The sequence below is a fragment of the Microtus ochrogaster genome, chromosome 6, assembly GCF_000317375.1.
Source record: "Microtus ochrogaster isolate Prairie Vole_2 chromosome 6, MicOch1.0, whole genome shotgun sequence".
Classification (NCBI taxonomy): domain Eukaryota; kingdom Metazoa; phylum Chordata; class Mammalia; order Rodentia; family Cricetidae; genus Microtus; species Microtus ochrogaster.
The window spans coordinates 73402383-73413879 of NC_022013.1; the positions used below are offsets into that span (position 1 = coordinate 73402383).

Below are 11497 nucleotides of genomic sequence, written 5' to 3' on the forward strand. Positions count from 1 at the left end.
ACTGTTTTCATTCTTAACATACATTCTTTCTTGAGGACATTGTCTAAAGCTAAACCTCCTGCTGGGTGGTGACCATCCTGAAGCACACATCACACACCATGGACTCTTACTGCATCCATCGATTCTTGGGTATCTCACATTCAGGAAAACTTCCCTGATCCACTTTGCAAATGCATATTTACTTTCATAGACACCCAGAAAAGGAAAGTAATTCTCTTATTATTTACTGATAATTCTCATTCTTTAAAAAGTATTTATATGTCAGTATGTATGAATTTCACATATGTGTGCATGTGTGCATGCGTGTACATGAAGGGCAGAGGATGGCACTGGATCCCCTGACGCTGGAGTTACAGTTGATCATGCACTACCGTGTGTGTGCTGGGAATCATTCTGAGTCTTGTTGAGCAGCAACAAGCCCTCTAGCCACTGGGCCGTCTCTCCACTCCACTGATTATTCCTCTCGAGGGAGAAAATAACAGGAAAGCTTGCAGTGTAACTCAAGACTTAAGGAGACTTTTCTGGTAATGGGAGAACAAAAGTCACCCAGTTGAATGGGAACTGTGTGGTGTTTATCATGTAGTCGGTGTAAGCATAATTCTGTATAAATGCTAGGTTACTTCTAAGGGATTGTTCAGTTGTCTGCAGCATGCCTTGATACTGTGCTGCTGTGTGTAGGGCAGTCAGTGGCTGCTGCGTGCAGTCAGCTTCCTCCTCAGGAGGTGGGGAACAGATAAAGAGAGCAGCATCTGAAGGGAGCTCACATTCACTTCCTTCTCCCTGACCTGTGGAGCCAGGAACAGCTATGGAATGGGAACACTGATGTGTGAAAAACAGTAGTTCAGAAAGTTAAATTTAGCAAGTTGATAAGATGAATGGAGCAGGACTTAAATTGCATACAGTTACCTTGCTGGTGGGGCTAATCCCCCCCCCCTTTGTTCCTTATAAACCAGGTGGCTGTGCGTTCCCCTTTACTCTAGTGTTATCAGTCCAATGCACACCTTTGTGGATTTCACAAGTTGTCCTGCAGTCATTTTTATGTTTTTGCATGTTGCCTTAAAAGTAATTATAACCTTTATTTTCTTTCATCTGTGTCTGCCCAAATAGTTCACAATTTGTGAATTGTGAACTGTCTGTAATATTGTGAGTGTTTGTGGCATGGTAAAGTGTGTTACTCACCACTGTCTAACTTTTGGCAAAGCTTCGAGGGCAGCAGTGTCGGCATGGGTGCCTCACTCTGCTGCAGTACTCTAGGAGAGTCTGCAGGTATAATGTAATAACCATTTGCACAACTGCCTTGATAGAGTATTATTTCCTCCGCCTTTTAAAAAGGAGGATGGCTCTACACACCAGCCAGGACCAGTTTCCTTCTGTTTTTGTTGATTGGTTGATTGGTTGGTATTGTGGTTTTGTTTTTTTTGTGTTTGTTTCTTTGTTTTTATGTCCTTGCCCATCAATCATCCAACTCTTGCTTCCTATGCCTGAAATTTAAAGTCCTATTTTGGAACTTGCCTTGCTGGGTTGCTTTCCTTGACACCTGTCACGTGCATTTGATGGACACATTAGTTGAGCATAGCTGAGGCTTTCATATAGGGCCTGCTTGACTGTGAAGGCTTGCTTCTCTCCTCAGTGTCCTCCAATTAATCGTTATCCTGAGAAAAGAGGGAACTGCTGCATCTGGACAAACTGGCAGGTGGTTCAGGCCTTGCCTCCCTTCAGCCTGGAGGCTACAGGGCTTTGACTAGCCAGACCTCACCAGATTGAAAAGCCCTCTTTTGAATGGCAGCCTGACACAGTTAGTGTTTGTCAGTGTGGTCACTGAGGCAGAATAGTGTGCAGCGTTAACTCAAGTGCAGTTGAAAATAAGCACAGCGTTGATGGGAAGGCTTGCTGGAGGACAGAACAAAGCTGCTGCTTCCAGTCCTGCTGTCAGGATGGAGCTGCATCTTGTGGGAGTCTGTTAACACGGACGCCCCGAGCAGTGTGCCATCCACCCCAGTCAGCCCTGTCCCAGCCTCACAATCCGTGTCTCCGCTCACTTTCTGATTCAGGGAGGATATGTCAGCTCTGTAATGGGAACCTGCAGGAGGCTTGGCCACGGGAAAAGAAAAGGCAATTGCTCTGCTCATCCCCGAAGAGCACCAGTCCTCGTGTTAGACGCCATGATGGAGAGGACAAGAGCTGCTCCAGACACGTCTGCTACACTGAGAGGGTCGGTGCTCCCCACGTTCTGTCAGCAGTTGATACCTTACAGTTGTGGCCACGTGTCCATCTCTCACTACCACAGTGTTTGCTGAGGTCAATAACATAGCTGCAAACAACAGCAGCAAAAGCTGAAATCACAACAGAAAAGTTACATTATATAGAAACCATCTCTTTCTGGCTGTGGGGTTTCGTTTTAATGTGTAGAAGCACAAATGATGTAATCAAACAATCTAGTAAAAACTATCAATCTAGTAAATTGAACAACTGAACCCTAAGGATTTAGCGCACACTGTATGATGTCTGGCATCATTATTACTAACACTGACTAATTAAATAAATGTTAACCTCTGAGTTTTAGGACTTCCAAGAACTCTGTATTATGTAAGTACTTTTTTGTACAAAAAGCAAAGTACCTCTTCTCCCACTAATCATGAGGTAAAAGTTTTGATACTAATAAGTTTGACTGTGTGGATGGACTTGGTGGCACACACCTTTATGCAGAAATAGGAAGATCTCTGAGTTCAAAGTCAGCCTGGTCTACATAGTTTTAACCAGGGCTATCATGAGACCCTGTATTAAACAAATCCAAAAATATCCTTGACTGTATGAATATTTGGTTAGTCTATTTGAAGAGCTATGTCTAAAATAGTTTATGATTTCTTTCTAAAATTTCCCTGGAATTAAATAATCACTGTATGTTCTGATTTTGGAAATATTTTTCAGGGACAAGGGCTGTACCACTGACCTATACCTTTTTCATTTAGTTTTTGAGGTTATTTTATTGTGTGTGTGTACATGAGTGTATGTATGTGTAGCACATATGTCCAGAGGCCAGAGGAGGGCATCAGATCTCTGGAACTGGAGGTAGTTGTGAGCCATCATGTAGGTACTGGGAACTAAAACTCAGGTCCTCGGAAGAGCAACAATTGCTTTTAACCACTTAGCCATCTCTCCAGCCTCTTTTCAGTTTATTTTTATAAATATTAGAGATCCTGAATTAATTATAGAATAAATTCTATAATATAAATGTTTATAATTCTTTAAATATGTTTTTGAAAGGTTAATAATATCTTGATGTATCATGTTAATAATCATTTAAATATTTTGAAAGTTTGAAATACTCTCAGACTTGAGTACAGTCCTACCTTCCATGGAGGAATTCTTTATTGCAGATTTCATGCTCAGATTTGGGTTAAGGGTTCTACTTGTAGCTACATTGAACTCTGAAGTGTGATACTCAGAAAAGAACAGCAGGGATACTTCAAGTGAATGGTTGTCAACCTGTGGGTCAAAAGGGGTCACATAACAGATATCCTGTATATCAGATATTTACATTATGATTCATAATGAACAAAATTACAGCTATGAAGTTGTAATGAAATAATTTTATGGTTGGGTGTCACTACAGCACAACGAGCTATATTAAGGGTCGCAGCATTAGGAAGGACCTGGAGAAAAATCATTTGTGTTTCTCCAAGGCTATGACCATGTAAAAATACATGTAAAGTTATTTAAATATCTACATTTGAGTCTTCAGATCTTCGGTGAATTATCTGCTGCAGTCAAAGTGAGCTTGTAGTTTTTAAGATGTGTCCAATTCCTGAAAAATATCCAGTCAGATTATTTCTGACTGGATTGAAAGCTTACATTTGTATTGTGGTATAAACTCGTTAGAAGTTCTGTTTTATTATATTTTCCTGTATTGTTTTCATCAGGCAATTTGTCACATGGATTTACGTGAAATTTCTTCATTTATTAAATTTCAGATTATGTATTTCAAGCTGGATCAAGACTTAAACATTTTTCCCGTAAGTGTAGCTTCAGGTAAACAAGCAATTTTAGCCCTGAAATAGCTCCTGCTCTGTCAACATGCTTCTTATTTTTCTCTGTGAGATAAAAAGTTCAGTTTTCTGATATTTGTACCAAGATAAAGTCAGTAAACAAGATTAATATAGTGTGGAAAAGGTTGTCAGCAGCCCTGGCAAAGGAAATAAGTTGCCTGTACATAGAACATACAGTAAACTGAATAAAAGTGTCAGGTCCGCCATGAGATAATATGATCATGGACGTCTAACAAACCATGACACAGGCCCAGGCAGCTTTTCTCACAGCTCCAGTGTAGAAAATGGATTACTGTGTTCCAGGAATACCTGCTGGAATAACATGAAACTATACTCCAAGATGAATGTAGGATGTGGCCCTGGAGCAGAGCCAAGTGTTACCTGTGTGCCGCGCTGGACATATCACTGTCACCCCCTGCACACTGGCTCTGTTTGGGTTTCTAGGGATGCCAGAGGGGATACTGGCATCCTTGGTACTCAAGGGATCCAAGAAGTAGATGCTGGCATCTTTGGTACTCAAGGGATACAAGAAGTGGGTGCTGGCACCTTTGGTACTCAAGGGATACAAGAAGTAGATGCTGGCATCCTTGGTACTCAAGGGATACAAGAAGAAAGTTGCCTGGACGTTTCTCTTTTCTTTTCTTTCTTTCTTTATTTTTATTTTGTTTTGTTTTTAGGCCATGCTTTTTTTTTTATTCTGTTGTTGTTTAAATGGCTTTGTGTAAGTAAACAGGCATGTCTTTCATTAGAAAGAAACCCACAGCTCTTTGCTGTAACTTCAAACCTTGTCATTGGTGATGGCTGATTCATCCTTTCATGGCTGACTTTTGCTCCATACGGCACATACTGGCTTTGGGGGAGCCTAGGCAGTTTGGATGCTCAACTTACTAAACCTGGATGGAGGTGGGCGGTCCTTGGACTTCCCACAGGTCAGGGAACCCTGATTGCTCTTCAAGCTGATGAGGGAGAGGGACTTGATCGGGGGAGGGGGAGGGAAATGGGAGGCGGTGGCGGGGAGGAGGCAGAAATCCTTAATAAATAAATAAATTTAAAAAAAAAAGAACTTTCAGTATAACAGTAATGCTGTGATGTTCATAACAAACTTGAGCAGTCAACACTGTAGATGAAATACTTGGTGTTTTACTTGCAGAGTTTCTAATTTTATGTAGACATAGAGGAGCAAATATTGTTCCTTTTGCTCCTTCCTTTGTGGAAAATATATTTAAAAAGGACCATCCATTGCTCCTTTGACAGAAGTACTTATATCACTTGAATTTGCATATCATAATGCGACCTTCTGTGTTGAGAAACTTACCACAGTCCGGGTTGAACTTCTTCCCCCACAGGGTTCGCAGTCACTGCTGTCCTTAACCATGGTGTTTCCATTACGGGAAAGACGCTCCGACGCGTCTTAGCAATCTAGTAGGGTAACTCTGTGAGACCAAAGGGATCTTCTTTGGAAAGATTTATTTCATCTATGGAGGCTAAAGAGCGCTTTGGATCCTCTGGATGAGCATGTCAGTTGGATGCTAGGCACCAAGCTTGGGTGGCAACTGTCCTCCATCCCTTGTAGGACTTTTGTTCCTTGCCCTTTGTCTTGGATTTGAAAATTAATCTTTTTTCTTCCATTTAGAAAGATATCTTCAGATTGCTACAGTTGTGCACTGTCTCTAGCAAGCCAATTGTGACTTGTTTTTGTCGTTTGTTTTAAAATATCTTTTCAGACGTCTGCTCCAGGCCCCGTCAGTAACAAGAGGATGGTTCACTTTTCCCCGGATGCCCATCACCATGAGTGAGTGCTCATGTTTCTGTAGCTTGCTTGGGTTGTTCCATTTGTTTCTCTTAAAAAACTGAATAGCTATTTCTGAGTGACAGCAATTTAATTTGTGCCCACTTTAAAAGCATAAGAAGGCACATGGATGGTAACAGTATTTAGAACAACTTACATGGAGCCCATGAAAGACATAGAAGGACTTGTAAATCCATTCTTAATTTTGATACAGTTGAAATTCATGTCTTCTTCACTGAAATTCAGGCCCTATCTAAAAATGTTTAAATCTTCTTGACATCAACCTTACCGAGCCTAGACCCCAGCCCTTCTGTGATACCAGCGTGAATGCCGAATGACCTATCTTCACGATGTTTCTCTACTCCCAGCTTCTGCCTCACTAGCCTTTGCTTATCACAGTAAAGAACTATATTGAAGCATAGATAGATAGATAGATAGATAGATAGATAGATAGATAGATAGACAGACAGACAGATAGATCCTTTAGCAACAAAAGAAATGGCCTACTAGGTAACTCTAGATAGCTGAACAGTTTATGTGATCTTAGTAAATTACAGGTAGGGTTTTCTTGTGGTAACTTTAGTTCTAAATAGTCTTATTGGAAAAGCGTGTGTTATATATGGTAGTTTGATGTCATGTGTCTCCTTCACCATCTGCAGTTGTTGAAATTGAGACCTATGAGACATGAAAAGGCATGAGTTATTTATCAAATTAGTTTTTCCTAGGAAAGTCTTATTACGATCTGTTAATATTGGCTTTCTTTTTAAAAATAAAAAAATCAAGAAACCAATTGCAAAGTAAATAGAAAGCAAACTGTTGTTCAGGCACAGCAAAATGTTTTCAGAATCTCCCTTTTCCTTGCTTGTGTGATGATGTTTTGAAAACAAGCAGACATAACACCCTCAGGTAGCAGTCAACTGTTGGGTTGAGTTTCTGCATTCATTTTGTTTTGTTGAACTACAAAAGCATAGGTAAGCAGATGTAGAAATACTGCAGGTAGCAGTCTGCGTTAGATGAAGAGTGTAAACGGTGCAGGCCATACTTCCTTATTGCTGCAGCACTCCTGACAGGGTAGCCGCTCAGACAGAGTTGCTGAATGCCTGAAGTACTAGGCATTTAAACTAGGGCACATTGGCCTGGCTGTGGGACATGACAGTGTGCCCATCCCGGCACATGGAAGAGGGAGGCAGAAGGATCAGGAGTTCAGGTTGTTTGCCTATTTAATATGTTTGGGGCTAGCCTCGGCTTGATGAGACCCTGTCTCAAAAAACTGTAACCAGTAGATAAGTAAATAGGAAAGAACAGGATAATGCCATCTGTGGTGTTGCTTCTAACTTCCCAGGCTTACTCTCATTGTCCCCCTGTCTCCTCTACACCAGATCTGCAAGGTTCTCAGTCCATTAAGACGCTCCAGGGTAGCACAGAGTGTGGTTATATTCCTGTGTGAAGATGCCACTACTTCACCATGTAGGACTCAAGTCTCTCCAGTTTCACTCCCAGTACCTATGTGACATATTCTCTCCCATTGCCTACACCATTGCCCTCTTTATTATCCTTTATGTCAGTGTAGAGTTCCAGTGGCCCCTTCATTCACTGGCTTTCCACAGTTCCAGGGCATAGTACTGACCTGTGTGACTCTGGTTCAGATCTGGCCATCTTACTTCCTGCCAGTGTGGACACCCTAATAGTCAAGGACAAATGCCCCACACTTACTCAGCTGTCACCTTCTTTCCACTTCTACCCATAAAACCTTCAGATCACTTCTGCTTCTATTCTCTGAGTGTCTCCCGATTTCACCTGCACTGTCCTGTGAGCCTGGGATTTGCCCCTGCGTTCTCTCTTACCCCTACCTGTCAAGACTCTGAAAAAACATTTATCAGTCTGTGCTAGATACAAACTTAAACCAAAATGGTTTGTGTTTGTTTCATTTTTGTTTTTCTCAGATTTATTTTTCCTGTTTTCTTTTGTTTTCTCACATAAAGTGAAAGAAGAGACTTTTGAAAAGCTTAAAGATACTGACTAGGGCAGAGTGCTTCTGTTTCTCCCTGTCATCTGTGCTCAGTCCTTGTAGGCTGCTGCAGCAAAGCACCACAAAGGGCATGGCTGGGGCTGGGAGAGAAGGCACTTCTGACTGTGTCCCTGCTCTCCTCACAGGACACCAGCAGTCTCTACTGGTTCCTTCCCAACCCCATCTTCAGTGGGGCTCCCCTGTGCTGCTCCTTTTCTGAATTCTTCCTTTGTAAAGCACCAAGGCAGTAAATAAGATGTTTCATAGTGTCGCACTGGACCCTGGCTCTGCCTCATTGACCTCATTTTAACTGGTCTCTGTAGAGAACGTGTATCCAAATGAGGTCCTCTTTTGGCTTACATATTAGGACTCCATACTGTCCTTTGCAGGGACATAATTCTGCCAGTAATATTGCCATCATTGTCATTTTCTCTTCTGTCCTTATGTTTACTGTGTCCTGGTTTGGCTGTTTCTGGTCCCCATCTCCTCTGCTCTAAAGAGGCAGTGCCAGAAGCTCCCCTTTCCACCTTCCAGAAGGAAGCATCTTGTGCTGTGAACATTCACTCCCCTCCCCTTCCTGCCTACTGCCCAGGATCAGAGTACTTGGTTGTCAAGGTTTAAAGAATGATGTGGGAGTGTCATATATCAATCTGTTGATTTCATTGGTTAACCAATAAAGAAACTGCTTGTCCCTGATAGGTTAAAACATAGGTGGGAGGACTAAACAGAACAGAATGCTGGGAGGAAGAGGAAGTGAGCTCAGAGACGCCATGCTCCCCTCTCCCGGGCAGATGCGATAGCTCTGCTCTCTGAGGCAGATGCAATGAACTCCGACCCAGCATGGACGTAGGCTAGAATCTTCCCTGTAAGACTGATGCTACACAGATTATTAGAGATGGGTTGATCGGGATATGAGAATTAGCCTGTAAGGGCTAGAGTTAATGGGCCAAGCAGTGTTTAAAAGAATACAGTTTCCTTGTAATTATTTCGGGGCATAAGCTAGCAGGCAGCCGGGGTGCTGGGGACGCAGCCCCGCTGCTCCTATTACTACAAAAGAAGATTAGGAAAAAGAATATGAAGTGATGTTCCAGACAGGTACAGGTGGGCACCTCTAACATCAAGCCTGAGAAGGGGATACTGGCCAGTAGCTGCTGATAGTGTACCAGCCTGGTTCATTGTCTCTGCAGCATCCCCATGCTCTGTTCTCTCCAAATGCACAGTGTGTAGACTACCCCAGTTTCCCCAGATCTTTCAGATCTCATAGAGTTGCTACTACTTCCTCTCCCTCGGACTCTCATCCAGGACCTCTGGCAATACTAGTGGTTAAGTAGATGTGGTCTTGAATTCTCTTGGTAAAGTGGCTTATGCCTTTGTTCATAGGCAGTTGCACACATGTACAGTATAGAGTTGTGGAGAAGGCAGGCCATCTCAACACAAGATGAGGATTTCCATTTAGGAGTGTCATGCTTACTGCCCAGCATGCACAGACATTTTGACCAGCATTCCTCAGAGAGGACGCTGCCTTTGTAGGAGCAGCTGTTAAGACTGTAGTAGCATGTGGCATCCCAGACTGCTGACAGTTAGAGCCATTCATCTCTCTAGGGCAGTCGGGAGTTCATCGGTTCATCACAGACTACTGGTGGCCGTATACTTGATTGCTTGGACTCTCTTCCAGCACTCAGTTGGTTTCTCTTGCTTTCCGTTCCATACTAACAGCGCTGCTTCCAATGCGGCCCTATGTCCTTCCGTGGTCTGTCCCTGAAGCTGCCATCTTGTGGCAGGGCAGCTGACCTCCAGGAGGCAGGTATGAGTCTCCAACAGTTTTTGGACACAGAGTCTCAGTCTTCTTTGTAGGAGTTGTTCTACTGAGTGGCTTTAACCGCCCCCTTCCCTCTCACCCCCGCACACAACCTTGGCTGTATTGGAATGTGGTCTGCGAACTAGAGCCCCCCCCACCAGGCGCCTCTTTCCAAACTGACTTTCTAGTCTTCTGTTCTTAAGCAGGATAGTTGTATCTTCTCTTTTTCATGATGTTTGATAATTAAAACAAAACCGAACTTCACATCTAGAATGTCATCCAACTAGAAGTTATCTGTTGTCAGAGTTATTTGAATTAGTTGCCATGAGACATCCCTTCCTGATGCTTAGACGGGAATCTAGGAAATACACAAATTAATCGTTGCTATGATTTACTTTAAACTTTAAGAACCTTAGGGAAACGGAAGGCCATCATTAACCTCCTGAATATCTTCAAACGCTGTCATAAGTTTTTAAGCCAGGCCTGGTTGAACGTGACTGTAGCCTCTATACTCAGAAAGGCTAGGCAGGAGGATTATAAATTCAAGAATGACCTGGAGTACATAGTGAGACTTGGTCATTTTTTAAGTGTTTTGTTTTGTTGTTTTCAACTTTATCTCTAAAATCTCCAAAGATATCCTATAGAAAAATACTTCCAACAGTTGAGCTTGTGCTGTTGAGGAGATGGTCCAGTGGGAAAGAGCTTGCCACACAGATGTGAGGACCTCCACAAATCTGTGCACACACCATTATAAACATGAGCATATACATCCGCGCACTCTCACACTAACAGATGGAAATAAGTAGTTCTACTTGTCAAATGTCAAAGTTAAAATAGAGATGAACAAACGGAGCGAGTGACTGTGCAGACTCAGAAGTATGAAAGGGTTGCAGTTTCAAATGGGTGTTCCTGGAGGACCACAGCTCCCAGTCCCCTATCTCTTTGCTGGACTGTGTAGAAATAGCTAGGAAGGCACAGGAGTCTTCCTGCTGGAAAAGGGAAAGGTGGTTTGAGGGTTAGGGGGACAGTAGCAGTAGGGAGCTCCATATAGAAAGCCTGGGCTCACCAGAGGCAGTGGAGCTGATCAGTACAGGTGGAGAAGGGGGTGGGCTGCAGCTCAGAGATCAGTCAGCCTCTTAAAGGAGCTAATGCATGCCACCAGTTTTGCTAAACTCTATATTTGTTTCTAGAATTCCTTTTTTTAAAATTACTTATTTATTTATTTATTATGTATACAATATTCTGTCTGTATGCCTGAAGGCCAGAAGAGGGCGCCAGACCTCTTTACAGATGGTTGTGAGCCACCATGTGGTTGCTGGGAATTGAACTCAGGACCTTTGAAAGAGCAGGCAATGCTCTTAACCACTGAGCCATCTCTCCAGCCCCTCTAGAATTCCTTTTTAATGCCCTCTCAGTTTTTCTGTGGCTGGCGTTAGTTAATCATGAGGAGTGGAGGGCTGTGTCCCGCCGCCCGGCTAGCTTAACCCCCGAAATAACCACATGGAAATTGTATTAATTAGATTACTGCCTGGCCCATTATATCTAGCCTCTTCTTAGCTAATTCTTACATCTTGAGTCAACCCATTTCTAATAATCTGTGTAGAACCACGAGGCCGTGGCTTACCGGGAAAGATTCAGCATGTCTGACTCTGGTGACTTCATGGCGGCTCTCCCTGCCTGCCCTCTTCCAGAATTCTGTTCTGTCTACTCTGACCACCTAAGGGCTGCCCTATCAAAAGGCCAAGGCAGCTTCTTTATTTTTTTTTTTTTTAATTTTTTTTTATTGAGAAAAGGAAAAAAAAAACAAGTTTCCACCTCCTCCCAGCCTCCCATTTCCCTCCCCCTCCTCCCACGCT

The 11497-nt window shown here is 42.9% G+C and overlaps 1 protein-coding gene across 6 annotated transcripts in view; it reads left to right on the plus strand.

Moving 5' to 3' along the window:
• Gpatch2 (G-patch domain containing 2) overlaps positions 1-11497 on the plus strand; it is a 154281-nt gene that overhangs the window by 89318 nt on the left and 53466 nt on the right. For 5 of the 6 annotated variants that reach the window (XR_003377044.1, XM_005348849.3, XM_026779787.1 and 2 more), the window contains one exon: positions 5771-5838. The exons of the other annotated variant lie outside the window; for it this stretch is intronic. Coding sequence is in view for 4 of the 5 variants with exons in the window: in XM_005348849.3 (XP_005348906.1) it covers positions 5771-5838 (68 nt within the window). In the remaining variant the exon portion in view is untranslated. The remainder of the gene's footprint in view (positions 1-5770; positions 5839-11497) is intronic. 6 annotated transcript variants of the gene reach the window in all.